The sequence below is a fragment of the Embiotoca jacksoni genome, unplaced genomic scaffold, assembly GCF_022577435.1.
Source record: "Embiotoca jacksoni isolate LCO1_2020_lvr unplaced genomic scaffold, fEmbJac1.0.p SCAF_7, whole genome shotgun sequence".
Taxonomy (NCBI): Eukaryota; Metazoa; Chordata; class Actinopteri; family Embiotocidae; genus Embiotoca; species Embiotoca jacksoni.
The window spans coordinates 5,161,161-5,176,238 of record NW_027185425.1 but is presented as its reverse complement, the minus strand read 5'-3'; the positions used below and the strand labels follow the sequence as shown (position 1 = coordinate 5,176,238).

Genomic DNA, 15,078 nt, shown 5'->3' with positions numbered 1-15,078 from the left:
AGAAAAAGGCCTATTGAAGATTCGCTCCCCTTTAAAGTCAGTTCAACATTTTGTGCATTTGATGTTAGGCTGTTGTCAACCACCTGAAGGATCTTCATTTTATGTTTTAGCTCCTGAAAACTCACCAATAATACACTTTATCGGACAAATTATATTAGCAATCCGGTGTTTTTCTTTCATTTCAGCATTAACTCGGATATAGAAATTCGCCTACATTACAATAAGTCTTATTTTCTGATGCTCCCACTAATCTATCAGCATATAGCAGGTCTTTGCGGTGGCAACAATCTCCAAAGTTCAAGAGCTGACTGTCAAACCACAACTTTTATTTATTTTATTTTTTTTACCAAACAATGACCAAATTCCACTCCTTTTCACATGCTACATTATCTGCCAACATAGTGTGTGTGAATTCAGTGCTTTTCATGAGCCGACTCTCAAATCCTCCGCATCAACCCACCACACACAGGCAGGTCTTTCTAATCAAACCACATTTCCAGCTGCAATGTCACTGACATTTAGGCTGCACGTGAGCGAACAATAAAGACAATCGCACGTTTCGCTGTGACCGATTGTATCTCCTGCTCCCAAGTCTCTGACATTTGAGTTTCGACAGATTGGAGAGAAATGGCACCCTGAACGGCTGGAAAAAATTAAACAATAAATGGATGAATCCACAGTATTTTTTTTTATTATTTTTTTTCGAGAATAGTCCGCGGGAATGTGATTTGTAGTGAATGGGCTCAAACATGCAGAGACACTCGGCCTGATCCTTTACAGACGGGGACAGACGGAGCTTCTCTGACAACACAGAGGGTGACAAACATTTGAGTCATGGCCAGATGCTGTTTGTTTGCTGTGCTGTTCGTGTTACCGCACTCTGGTGGCGCTCTGAGGTATCGCAGCCTAATGTCCATCCCGCTTTGCAGCTGCTTTTATCCCACTGTTGACGCTCTATTTATTCATGCACGTACAGTGACATGGCTCTTCTTCTTTTTCCCCCTCCTTTTCCTCTGCTTTTAATCACCTTTCTCGTAAATCCACTTTTGCTTTCACCTCGCTCACATTATTACCCACGCGCTCCTCCTGTTTTCCTCCCTTCCATCTTGGCGATCTCCTTCCCCTTAGAAGACAGGAAGCTGTTTGTGGGCATGCTGGGGAAACAGCAGACGGACACCGACGTGAGGAAAATGTTCGAGCCCTTCGGCAGCATAGAGGAGTGCACGGTGCTCCGCGGGCCCGACGGTACCAGCAAAGGTAACCGTGGCAATAGCATGGCTGAGAAACACAACTTTAGTTCAGTCCAACATGGAACACGTACCCCAAAAAAAAAAAACAGAGACCAAATGAAATTGGACTTTTGGACTGATGCTGATACCAATATTAGTGGGGGGGGGGGGGGGGGGGGGGGGGGGGGGGGGGGAAGGATTTGTTTTCCGATATCAGTAAATCAGCTGATATCCTTTCTGTATTTATACTGTATAAATAAACACACTTTTTTTTTCTTCCAATAATCCCTCAAATGTGGTTATCAAACACTTTTGACACTTGTGACAAAGAGGCAGGATATTTCACAGGTTATTGTCCACACTAGGATCAGTGCATTGAAATTGTAAATTTCCCAGGAATTTAATAGTTATAAATAACTACATAATCAACATATGCACACAAACAGAACAATTTCTAATTGACCTCAAACAGCTTTTTCCTGTATTATGTTCTTTGAAAGATGTTTTCTTATTGGCCAAGCAGCAACCTCCGGGGCTTGGGCGAGTGGCTAAAACTGCAGTTCCACAGATGGCCACATGAGGCGGCTCCAAAAAGCGAGTCAATCCCTACAGATCGCCATGTTAAAATGTCTAACTTTACTGTTGAAAAAAAAATTGTTTACAGCCCGATACAAGAACGGTTTTGGTAATTATAGTTCATTTCCCCGTTCATGACAGCTGTACAGGGTTTGAAGTTTTATATAGCCCAACCTGCATTGAGAAGGAAGCAGCTGCTTTGAGTGAGAGGTGGGAGGTATCACAGTGTGTTATCTAGTACTAGACAGAGACTATCCTCTACAAATGTTTTAAGTTAAGATTTTTTTTTTAAATGTTTTAGGGTTAAATAGTTAGGTTCGTTTTTACAGAACATTATTCTGCCTTTTAAGAAAAACATTCACGGCTTTCTTTCTCACTGGGTAATCATCCAAATCCTCAGATATCTTTGATTTGAAAATTGGTGTTTGAAAAACATTTCCAAGTTTAAAACTCCTCACATTTAAAGGATTTAAATGAGCTATATTTTTCTATATTAGTATGATAGTATGATGCTGATCCCCCAGTACACACACTCAAACGTAAATAATCTGATGCTTGGTCATTTAAGACTTTATATATGACCTACTGCCACGGTAAATATCATTCCCTCTTAGCAGAGTGTAACTGATTTATTGGTTTGAAATGTCCTGTGCTTAAATAGATGCAATAAGATGTTTCGTATCATATTAGGGATTTAACTACTTAAAATCCTGAGCAATAATTCATACTTGTCCCAGTGAATTAGAAGATCAGCGCTGCGATGGGGTGGTTAACCCTTACCCTCGACAATTTCCAAAGCAGCCTGGAGTCAAGCATCCTTTAAAATACGGCGGTAGAAATGACCGCGTGGAGCCTCCACAGGTCGCCACTGTAAAAGTGGTATCGACGTCGTTTCACTATTCGTGTTTGTATCCAGCCCCGAGAATAACGCCCGCAGCACTTCACTCATCACGTGATATAAATTACTATTGTCATCAACAACAATGCTAATGATATTTGCCATGTAAATCAAAGTCCGGCGGCAGTTCAAACACAGATGCTGGATTTTTCTGCGTTTGTTGCATGAGGCATTACTAATAGTGCAATAGGTTTTATGGGTCATGGCTAATGACGCGTTTGGTGGTTTACGGGCTGTGATTGATGAAGCAATGAATGTTCTGTGGACCATGTTTAATGATGCCACGGTAACTGATGAAGCCCTAGATGTAAGACGGCTTCTAATATATTTTTAAAGGGAAGTAGTTTTGTTATCCTTTGTGTGTGTGTGTGTGTGTGTGTGTGTGTGTGTGTGTGTGTGTGTGTGTGTGTGTGTGTGAGAGTGCGTGAGGCCATGTTTAATGGTGTGTCATTTCATCTAGGGTGTGCATTTGTAAAGTTCCAGTGCAACGCAGAGGCCCAGGCCGCCATCAGCGCTCTGCATGGGAGTCGCACTTTACCTGTAAGTCCCCCGCACAAACACGCACACACACACACACAAAATACAGACACACATAGCTACACTCAGTTGCGCGTACACACACACTTAAATTCAAACACATTAAACAGACACACTCAAATGCTCCAAATCCAGTCATTTAGACACTCACCATGGTGACTCAGCTATTAGTCACCACTTCTCATTTTTGTACCCCTCCTCCACGCACGTATGCACGCACGCACGCACGCACGCACTCACTCATAACAGAAGATAACATTTTTTTTAAATGCGGTCATCCTTTTTTTGTTGTAGGTCTCACCGCAGTGTGATTTGATGCAAGTGGACTAAATTTTAAAAAAACAACTACATTTATTTGAAAAAAAATTTTTTTACCTGGGTAACATTTTAAACATTTTTAAATTTCAAAATGAATACAATATAATCTGATCTTCATCTAATTCACAAAGCTGGTAAAAGAAATAGTTCGTGAATCGTGGGATTTAATCTCTGTTCAACATCCTCCAACATGGATTTCTAGACGTCAAATTATCTGCAGTAGACTTACTTTGATGTTTAGTAATGTTGTTCTGCTTCATGAGCTGAGCTCCAGCAGGCAGACAGCCACGCTGACAATATCCTGTAAGATACCTTGATGAACTTGGAAATGAATTTGCCCCTCTATGATGATGAGCTGTCGAGGCGTAGAGGCATCAAAGCAGCCCCAAATCACAATGACGCATGTTTTCATGTTTGTGCGGAATGCCCTTTTTGTGCGATAGGAAGTGCTGCATGTTCTCCCCAATCAGTTTAGACTGTAGCTTTATTTGTCCACAATACATTTCCCAAGTTGACATGTGGAGTGTCCCTTTGGGAAACTTCAGGCGCACAGTGATGTGTTTTTTGGAGAGTAGCAGCTTCCTTCATACAATGTGCCATTCAATAATGCACTGTGAGAATGACTACGGTAGATTCATGAACATGGATGTTTAACAGCTCCCATATCTCATTTAAGCCCTCAGCTCTGTCTCGGGGCTTCTTGGTTAACTTTACTGAGCACTTTGACTTGTGCTTTTGGTAATATCTATTACCTGTACTGAGAGCAGCCACGGTGTTAAATCCTCCATTTGTCCAACTGGGAACTGATGATAGATTAAAATTTTTGAGATTATTTCATAGCCCTTCATGCAAATCAATAATTCTAGATTCTAGGTCTCCTTGTCTTTTTCATAAGGCATAGTTCGCATCAGCCAAGTCAAAATATATTTTTTATAAGTTAGTGTAGCTCTAACTTCCACTTGTGTTTCACTGACTGAAGTCCAGGTATGCGAACCGCAGACTCCAAGTCAATGTCATTACTTTAGCGGTTCACATACTTCCTCCAAATAACTCTCTGAACGTTTGAATGATGTACATAGTGTGGACAATTTGTGTGTACTATGGCAATACAGCATTATAACTTGATTTTAGTTGGATTTTTTTTCTGTGATTTTTGCCTTTTTTCAAAAGCATGCAGTATGGAATTGACAATAAATGAGCGGAGAGAAGGGATGACAACAACAAAAAAATCCCTGGTTGCCTCTCAGTCTTAAGCCACTGCGACACTCGATGCATTATGACTTTAACCCTTCTGAGTGTTGATCCTTCTTCTGATGGTGAGAGCTGTGTTGACGTGAAATGCTTCAGACAGATGGAGTTCTGATTTGCTGCGTTTCCTCTGCAGGGCGCCTCGTCCAGCCTGGTGGTGAAGTTTGCCGATTCGGAGAAGGAGCGAGGACTCAGGCGGATGCAGCAGGTGGCCTCTCAGTTGGGAGTCATCAGTCCCATGACCCTGCACCTCGGGGCCTACAACGCCTACACACAGGCCGTGAGCAACACACACTCGCATGCACACTTCTCTAGAAACACACTCTGCCTGTCATGACGACAGTACGGCGTACTGCTGAGAGGTCAAAATCGTTTTCTTTTGCTCACAAAATAGCCACAATGAAATGAAGAGAAAACAAATTAAGGTTTTAGTTTGTGTTGAATTTTGTTTTTATTTGCACTTTGTTTTCTGTCTCAAAGTCTCCTTATTTGTGCATCGAGAGGATGTATAGAGATCACGCTTGAACCCTACATAAGGCAAAAAAGGATAGAAAGCCCCGATCGAACCGATTTCTGATTTTATCAAGTTGAAATAAAAGTAAAAACACAATAAGTTGAAAGCATTTTCCACAACACAAATGCCAAAAAATGATACAAAATTAACTTTCTGGAAAGCAAAGCTTACCCGTTGAGATGCGTTTCAAGTGATTCTAAGAGGTTTACTGTCAAACTGGATAATTTTATCTGGAAAAATCTCAAATTACAAAAAAAAAAAAGTAAAGCAAGATTGCTGTTCTCGTCATTACTAATTGACCACCCACTACTAATGGTTTCCGATTTGCCTCATATTTTGCTTAAAGAGGCCTGACAACATTTTTACTCATGATGAATGTGCAGATTTAAAGTGGAAAAAAATCAAATAAAACATGAAATAAAATTGCTTACTGACAGTTCATGTTGACATAAAACTATACAAAAGCAGAGGCAGGTTATTCACACAGCTTATACACAGAACACACAGCACGATGTAGAAACCAATTAGTGACTGATTGCGAAGATGGAGAAGCGTCTGCATTGGTTGGCAGAAACAGAGCAGGTCACCGAGGACAGCTGTTATATTGCTCTGTGCTTGGATGTGCCCTTCAAACATATTGACTCCTGATTGAGGCTGAGTCTGAAGCCGTTGCAATTATATTAAAACAAGTTTGATTTTTATGACTGGGTCATGTTATTTGAGTTAGTTAATAATGGAAATATGAACAGACTGCGTCACCTTTAATCTACCGAGATCACTCACTTCATGTCCGATATTGAGACTTTTCACAATTTTACTTTCAGTCTATTTGTTTTTCTGTTGTTTGCAAGTCTGAGATGACGCTCGGTGAACACAAACTGATGTCCTGCACCCCAAACATCAGCTCTCCGGTCTCGCTCTCTCCCCTCCATCACCACCTCAATCTCTCTGCCCTCCAGTTGATGCAGCAGCAGGCCTTGGTGGCGCAGTCGGCCTACCTCTCTCCTGTTGCCACGGTGGCGGCGGTTCAGATGCAGCAGCTCGCCGCACTCAACCCCAGCAGCATCATCGCCACGCCGATTGCATCCATCACCCCGTCCTCAGGTAATGAGAGGCAGAGATGTCTGGCCCCAGCCGGCCTTGATTAGATTTCTACTTGAAATATGAGGACAGATACATGAGGAGAGCTGGACCCAAGAGGACAAAATTACAAACATCTATTTTGAAGGTTTTTTTTCTTTTTCATTCTGTCATGATGTTGAACATGTTAGCTTTTACTTTTAAAATATAAAACACAGTAAGTAAGCAAGTAGGTTAGCGTACACTGTGCCCAATAGTTTATACTAGAGGCATGGCTGACGGTTTATTTTTTTATTTTATTTACATAGTCACATTGAATGAACATCTTGCCCTGAATTTGTTCATAAGACGTGTACTCAGTCGTTCATTTTACAATTCATTTGAGATTAATTTACTGATGCATCTAAATCTGAAGAATGAAATGTCATTTTCCGCCCAGAGTGTCTTAAAATGTGTTACTTACTCTAAAATAGTCCGTGTTTAATCATTTTAATTTAGAAATACATGAAATGGAGAAAAGTCAGTTGAGTCTGTGTCAATCGACTTCAAATTTTTTATTTTTTTAAAGGGTTATTTCTTAAGAATTTAACCCTCAGAGACTGACAGTAACCAACTGTCTTTAAAGTTGGTTGAAAAAAAAAAAATTAAGTGGCATACTTCCAAATACTACCAATCCGTCATATAGATGGATTGGTAGTATGCCACTTCATCCCCCCTCCCCCCCCTCCCATGTAGCCAAAATCACAGCCTAAAAGACATAAATACAGAAACCTAATCTGTCTAACTGTGGCAGAAAATTGTGTTCGTGAGATCCCACATCCCACAAATTTCCAAGGCCTTTAAAGTAGAAGTAACGTATGCCTTTCCTTCAAAATGTCTGTAGGTACCAGCACTCCACCCTCCATCGCAGGCACACCTGTTCCCACTATGCCTCCACCCATCGCACTGAGCAGCTACTCCTCTGTGCCAGCTCCCCCCAATGGCCAGTCAGCCACAGAAGCCCTGTACACTAACGGGGTTCATGCCTATCAAGGTACATCCTAAATAAATTATAAGTGTGCTGCTGTCATATAATATCCTTCCACAGATTCACAGGCTCCCTATTTTCATGTGCAACAGTGAGGGGCTAATTAGGAGAGAATGAAATGAAACGAAAGCACTAAATGTTATTTGGAGCATGTCGATGTGCCCCAAATAGCATTTAGGATTCTTTTGTTTTTCATGCCTGAAGCACTTTGTAACCATGTGTTTGCTGTGTCACAGCTCAGAGTCCTGTCCTCGACCCCCTGCAGCAAGCTTACACAGGCATGCAGCACTATACAGGTGAGCATCACAATCTCAGCATTTACTGTGATACATGTGTCCGATTTAAGGTGAAACACTGCAGGCAAATACATCGTTTTCTCACGCAGTTTTGGGCTATTTTGTTTCTGTAACTTGTCTTCTTTCAGAAAAGAGGAAATGAAAATATCTAAAATATACATTTATGTGTTTGTTTCACTTCACTTTGTCTATTTGTGTTGGTAGATTTCTCCTAAACTCAAGTTAGCATGTATATAAATCAGGCAATGAATGAGATACGAAATTGAATTTTTCTCACTTTGGAGACACACGCCAAACACACGCCAAACTTTTTCCACTTTTTTCTTCCATCTATATTCTGAGGTTTTCACTGAGGGGTTTGTCCATATATCATTCATAACATGATTTATTTAACATTTCATTCCTAAAAACAGAGCAAAAATATGTTTTTGATGGCTGCCTACAGTAGGCTATATTCTGATTTATGACAAAAAGCGATATCCAAAATCCCTGCGTAAAAACCTTTGACTTTAATATGTCAACAAAAGAAACAAGAATTTTGAACCTGTTTTTTTGCAATATTCAATATTTCTGTTCTGGAAACTTATGTAAATCAGTGCGTATAGTTCACTAATGCCTCATTTGCATATTCAAACATGAAATTTCCCAAAACTTGTAATACAAAAAACATTTGTTTTCAAGTATTTTCACTCTATTTACCTGTTGTATTGTGCCTTAATGCCAAAAACTATGACATAAATTACCACTTCTGTATATAAATGTGTTGCTGTGTGCTTGTGTTGATACTTGTTGCTTGTACTGATAATAAACTGCACTGTTAGAGGTATCAATGTTTGTAGGAGAAAAAGAAAGTTGAAATTTATGTTCAGAAGCACGTACAAAGAAACAGTTTGATCATTTGAACTGACCTCACAGTTTTTAGTTTTAGTCCCCTAAAATAAAGTTTTATAGGCTGCAAACCAGAATGCAGAACACGTTATATAACATAATGAAATGCGGCTACATTGCCTTTGGACTTTTGCAACTGCTCCACACTGAAAGTGTCAAGAAGAAATGTTTAATCCGAAGTCAAAACGTGCACATGTATAACATAATCTAAATAACCTCCAGCATTACAGAATGAATCACACATCACCAACTATATGCAAAACATCTCCTAGTTTTATCACATCTGTAGGTGAGGATGCAGCTCTTGTCAGATGTTGTTTGGAGTAAGAAAAGAAACCGTTTGCAGTGCTCTGCGTGTCTCCGTGCTGCTCTCTGCTCACCTGTTCTCCATCCTGTCCATCAGCCACCTACCCCACGGCATACAGCCTGGTGGGACAGCCCTTCCCCCACCAGCCCACACTGGTGGCTCAGCAGCCGCAGCAACCGCAACAGCTGCAGCAAAGAGAAGGTAAACTCACAAACGTGGAATAATCACAGTCATATCTGGATCATATCATTTACTACAAATCACACATACTTTACATCACACATAAAGTTGACTCTTATTTGTGTCTGCCATCCTGGGTGGCTGTTTTCACTCATTTCTACATGATGTGAACTGTATTAGCAGATTTAAAGAACTTGATACAACTTGAACAAGATAAATTCTGTTTATGTTTGCAAAAAGCAGAGTGATAACTCATTATTGTTCCCATCTTCGATATGTTTCAATTATTTGGTTGATTATTTAGTCTGTGACTGGAGAAAATGAAAATGTCTCCGTGCTCCGTGTTTGACTTTCTGTTCTACTATCCTGCTCCGTGTTTCAGGTTGTCATTTTTTTCATAACTTGTCATGAGAAGCATCACTGAGTTTCTAGGAAAAAACAGCTTTATAAATAAAATGTATTTACTGTTGCTGCTGCACATTTGGTTTCTTCCACTGACTCCACTTTGCAGTTTTACCATTGTTTCCTCAAAAACTGTCATTTTCAGTGATTGCCTAACCTGTCATGTCTTGGCATGTTACATCTGTGTGTTTCACAGGTCCCGAGGGCTGTAACATCTTCATCTACCACCTGCCGCAGGAGTTCACCGACTCTGAGATTCTGCAGATGTTCCTGCCCTTCGGAAATGTAATCTCGGCAAAGGTCTTTGTTGACCGCGCCACCAACCAGAGCAAATGCTTTGGTAAGTCACAGTGAACAGAGGTGGTAATGTCTGATGTCATTTTCTGTTTTCTTTTAGAGACTTTCTGTCTTTTACCTTTTTTCCCCCCTTGTACGTAATTCTGCTTTTTCGGTGAAATAATAGTTTGTGTTTTGTGTTTTCGCCGTGTCATTTCCCTCCTCAGGTTTTGTGAGCTTTGACAACCCATCCAGCGCCCAGACTGCCATTCAGGCCATGAACGGCTTCCAGATCGGCATGAAGAGACTGAAGGTGCAGCTGAAGAGGCCCAAGGATGCTAACAGGCCTTACTGAAGGAGGTGAGTTTCTGCATATCGACACATCGGAGGAGATGAGAAGGGCTCGGGGAGGGAATGATAGATAGCTGGAAATGTGTGTGGAAGTTAAGGAGACACAGTGGATGTAATTGGAGGCTCAGTACTTAAATGTCTGTCTGTCATGTGGAACTGAAGAAGTCAATAACGCTACAGTAGATTAACTGTGATGAGGTGGAAGCACTAAAACTACCATCAATTAGAAATACATTACAGGGATCAGAAGATACCTTTGTCGTGTAAAAGTGGTTCCTTCTTTTTTTGCTCAGTATGTAGGGACACTTTTATTGAGACGTAGATTTTGTCTCGGTTCAAATGTTCTGTCTAACCAGTGTTCTGTCGCAGGGTTGAATGCCAACTACTGTTCGTCATTAATTTTTTGTTTTATTTTCATTTTATTGTTTTTGTGCTGTGCCATATGCCATTTTTCCTGAAAAAAACATCACACCACTCTCAAGACTCTCCCGTCCATACATAAATCGTGGAGACGTGCGTCGCTATGGCTACGGTTGCCTAGCAACCACTAAAACCTTCCCCCTTCCTTCTCACTGCGTTGTAAGTTAATTGGCCTGTGTTGGTTGCTGTGGCGATATTGCCTGTGATGGTTGCCATTAGCAATTTTTATTTTGGGCCGTTGCCTTGATTCACCATGCTCAACTGCATGGCGGGTTACTGTGGCGACCATGAACTGTGTTTGGTGCGTTGTGAGTTTCCTCTTATTATTTTGTCCTGGTTTTAATCCTTGCAAACACTGATCAATAATTGTCACTTTACCTCAGCATCTGTAAGTAATTGATTATCATGACAAGCGTTTTTTTTTTTTTCTTCTTCTAAAAGCTTCAGCGCTAAGAGCTAAATTAGCTTGTTGTCCATCAAATATGGATATATTAGAACTTTTTCCTTTTAGACTTTTTTGGTTTTGATTAGTTTCCTTTTTGTTGTCTGTCATGATTATCATTCTTACACGTTCCCTCTGTTTAGTTGGTTGGTGTAGTAGTTTTCGGTGAGTGCGGGGTTTTTGTTTGGTTGTAACTCAATTCCAAGTGACTTTGTGCCTGAACTTTGTTTGGTTTTTGTGAGATTGGAAATGTACTGAACGTGCCCCTGTATATGGTCGACAACATAGTATTTGTGTACGAGCGACCGTGCGTGTGTCTTAAGTGTGAGACCAAGACAAGGTTTGTGCATTTGTATTTGTGTGACTGTTTTGTGTCGATGTGAAAACTGTTGGTGTGTGAACGTGTGTGTGTGTGTGTGTGCGTGTGTGTGTGCGTGAGTTGTACAAACTGAGACACTAACCTGCTCTAGAAGGTTTTGGGTAAAGCTGTTTGGTTCCTGTGACACGTGCTGCTGGCTGAGGAACTGCATTCCTCTGTAGGAATTCTGGGACGCTAAACACTTTAGAAATAATGACCATAAATACTCCGAATATTCAAATAATAACACCCAAAATGTCCACATCATATGCAAAACAACTTCAAACAACAAATTCCTTATGTATCTTTCGCACAGGGTATCTGCAGGTCATTAATAAGTATGAAACAGTAGTTATCATGCCTTTAAAAAGTTGAACATTGTGTTTTTTAGAAAGCTCAATCTTTTGCTTCTAATATAATAATAATTTAAGAATGCTTCTGTTCCAGTTATACGCCAGATATTTTTTGCACTACAATAAACAAAACTCTTTTAGAAACGAGGACATTTATTTTTTTCTCTGCACCCCCTTAACAGACAGTTTTCCTCCTTTCTGCCCCTTAAATGTCTTCAAAGCTCCACACCGTCTGACAGCTGGTTTCAACTCTTTGTTGAGACACAGTGATGTTTGCATCGCTGGATATCTTTTGCTTGTGGCAAAGTCTGGACTAAAAAAGACATTTTAAGTTGCACCTCGGCAACATTTACCACCATTTTCTGACATTATAAAGAGCCAACAGCTAATCGATTGATCAAGACAATAATCAACCGATGAATCAAGAATGAAAATAATAATTATTTGCAGGCCTAAAGTATCCTACTGTATATTATTTGTGCATAATATTATAGAGACTCTTAAATTCACCCTGACATATTAAACATCTTGGTAAATAAATCAGAGCAGCATTTATTTAATACATATCAGGAAGAGTTTGTAACTGCCTGTTAAAGGGATTTTAAAACACCCAGTAGTTATGAGTTGACAAAGTATTTACTTTTGCTGCTCTGACACACGATTGGTCTCAAATTAGGATAAGACGGGCATGGAAAAAAAAAGGTCCCAGAGGGTTCTAGATAGGTTTTTCTGGTACCTGCAGATGCTCTGTTTGCAGCAATCTGCATCACAAATAAAGTAATTGATGGATGATTGGAAATGCTGAATCTGAAAAATCACTTCCCTGAGAGACTACAGTTTGGTGAATGACATGTTTTTGAATATCATTAGAATAAATGTAAAATGATCTGCAACTGTTTGCTAAAATTTGGAGCGCTGACTCCCACCAGAATTCCTACTGTGCATGTTCTGAATTAATTTGCCTGCCAAAAGAGATGACAAACTATTTTCTAAGAACGTGCATACACTTGCAGCAGTATGACTGTCACTGTTACAGTTGCATGGACACTAGTTGATTACTAAGACCCCCCCTTCCCCCCGCCCGCCCCCCCCGAGGCATCAGTGCAAGCAGTGTGTATTGCAGACACCACTCCACTTCCAAAGTCTTAAAGTTATGTGTTTAACTTCTGTGATTTTTGATTTTAAAATGCTCTGTGCTCTTTTTTTCTCTCCCCTCTTCTCTTCTCTCCTTCTTCTTCTTCTTTCCCTCCAGGAAAACCTAAGAGTTCAATCAAGAAAACCACTTGGGATGTCCCAGCCTTTTTTTGGTTGTTTGACCAACCGTATAGCACAGGAGCAACACTTCACAAAAAGCAGTATCACGTGTATGCGCTTACAAAAACAACAACAACAGCAGCAGTAATATCAGCAACAAATACATTAACAGAATCCACATCCGCCATATTGGAAGTGCTCCAGAGTTCCTATCATTCCACAGCTGGATTCATTGATATTATGTACATACTCTATTGTCGGCAACAAGATATACATGTTAAGAAAGAGCATATCACTGATGTTATTCTACTGAACAGGGTTCAACTGTATAGTGTGATTTGTGGTCTATGGCGTTAACAGAAGGCCAGTCTACACAGTCGGAGGCAAAAGAAAATACTATTCTGTATGATTACCATTGGTAATATTGTTATGTAGAGTTAGTTTTATTATTTATACGTAAATTAAAAACATGGAGTAATTAAAGTGGAAGAGAAATGGATTTCCTCTCACTGTACATACCTTGGTTTGAAAATGGAGGACTTAAAAACTTCACGAGATACGATTCTCTGCTGCCACTACTTTTCAAAAATTAACAAAGCGGAAGGAAGGGCTGGGAATTTTTCTATCTTGATTTTTTACGTTTAATTTATTTGGTAAATCAATTTGATGGCGGGGGAGATTTGACAATTTCTTTTTTAATTTAAGAATAAAACAAAAAGAGGATTCCTGTCTTCAAGACAATGAACACACTTATTATAGAGTTTTTAATTACATAAATGTACCTATTGAAGTAAAAAAACAAACATGTTTCTTTATTTATTCTCTACAATCGCTGTTTTAAAACATATGTCTTTAAAAGAAAATAAAGTACAATTTAGAAAAAATTTCAATGTGTGGAATCTTTCCTGTTTTTCAGTGTGAAAAATCAAATTCAGATCAAACATTTCTTCTGATTGAGCAGAGACCAGGGTTGTTTCAGAGCTTGAGTTTATGATCATTCTGTAGATGAGCTGTTCTGGAAAGTTTGCTGCTCTCTATTGGCCTGAATAAGTATTGGGGAAAGACAAACATCTAGCCTCCACTTTAGGTTGCATTCAAAAGTGTCAATCAAACTGACTAAAAATGACAAGAAGGAAATTAAAGAAAATATTTTCAGCTTTTGCAGGAACTGCTGAAGTGAATACCCATTGGTTTGTGGAGTTCTGTTACAAGCCTGTACTTTACATACTGTCCATAATAAATGGACATTGATTTTTTTTTTTTTTTAAGACACTTCAGGAAGATCCCATCATGATGTGTGATGATTCTGCGGCCACAAATACACAGCTCAGATATGAAGAAGACCGAAGAGGCTGAAGTGTATGTAACGGCAGCTGGGGTAGGTCTTCCACAGGTTTTTTGGGTTTGGTCATGATGTGTCTAAACAGGCCTTGGCCTTGTTTGGCATGCCTGGGAGTATGAGAGGAAATTAGTGCCACACGGATGAGGACTGAGTTACTGCACTGTTGACTGTACTGTTGACTGTGGCTGCTGCAGCTGCAGTTTGACAAGAAAAACAGCTGGAAAATACTACGGATTGAGACTACACTTATTATGTTGGAAAACATAAGCCAATGCACGACAATGATAACTGTTAGACTGGCCAAAAAGTCCCACTGAAGAAAAGGAAGACAGAAAACAGAGTGAGTATAATACAGTGTAAAAGTGAAGTGAAAAAATAAATAATTGAATATATTTTTATTTAATGATAGCAAATGCACTATATTTTATTATGATTGTTTTATTTGTCACTGCAAGTCAACTCTTTTAGGTATCATCCAGATGTTAATGAAAGCCATCAACAAAAAAAATCAGGAAAGACCAAAGTTTAGAGCAGACATGGGATAGTTTATTTTAGATCTGACAGAAGAAACTAAACTCAGCATAAACTTAATTATTTTTCAACTGGAGTTTCTACTACCAATTGTGCAGTGCTGAAAACTCGCTCTTATAGTCTCATGGGTAAATGCAAATTTATTTGGGATTGACGGCTCTCCAAAAACCAGCACTTAAACAAGCCTCTGATGTAGCAATTAACAAACTGCTGAGTACAATGAAAGTCAAGAAATGGAGTCAGTGGTGGTG

The 15,078-nt window shown here is 39.7% G+C and overlaps 1 protein-coding gene across 5 annotated transcripts in view; it reads left to right on the top strand.

Moving 5' to 3' along the window:
* Positions 1-13,838, top strand: part of celf3a (cugbp, Elav-like family member 3a) — a 34,399-nt gene extending 20,561 nt beyond the window's left edge. For 3 of the 5 annotated variants that reach the window (XM_069176770.1, XM_069176769.1, XM_069176768.1), the window contains 10 exons: positions 1,129-1,257; positions 3,164-3,243; positions 4,943-5,086; positions 6,280-6,424; positions 7,284-7,433; positions 7,664-7,723; positions 9,015-9,119; positions 9,697-9,840; positions 10,004-10,136; positions 12,953-13,838. In XM_069176770.1, coding sequence (XP_069032871.1) covers positions 1,129-1,257; positions 3,164-3,243; positions 4,943-5,086; positions 6,280-6,424; positions 7,284-7,433; positions 7,664-7,723; positions 9,015-9,119; positions 9,697-9,840; positions 10,004-10,131 — 1,085 coding nt within the window. In that variant the 3' untranslated portion in view covers positions 10,132-10,136; positions 12,953-13,838. Of the gene's footprint in view, positions 1-1,128; positions 1,258-3,163; positions 3,244-4,942; positions 5,087-6,279; positions 6,425-7,283; positions 7,434-7,663; positions 7,724-9,014; positions 9,120-9,696; positions 9,841-10,003; positions 10,137-10,609; positions 10,707-12,952 lie in introns of all 5 variants that reach the window. The other 2 variants (XR_011179671.1, XM_069176771.1) reach the window with 2 other exon arrangements.
* Positions 13,839-15,078: the final 1,240 nt, after the last annotated feature.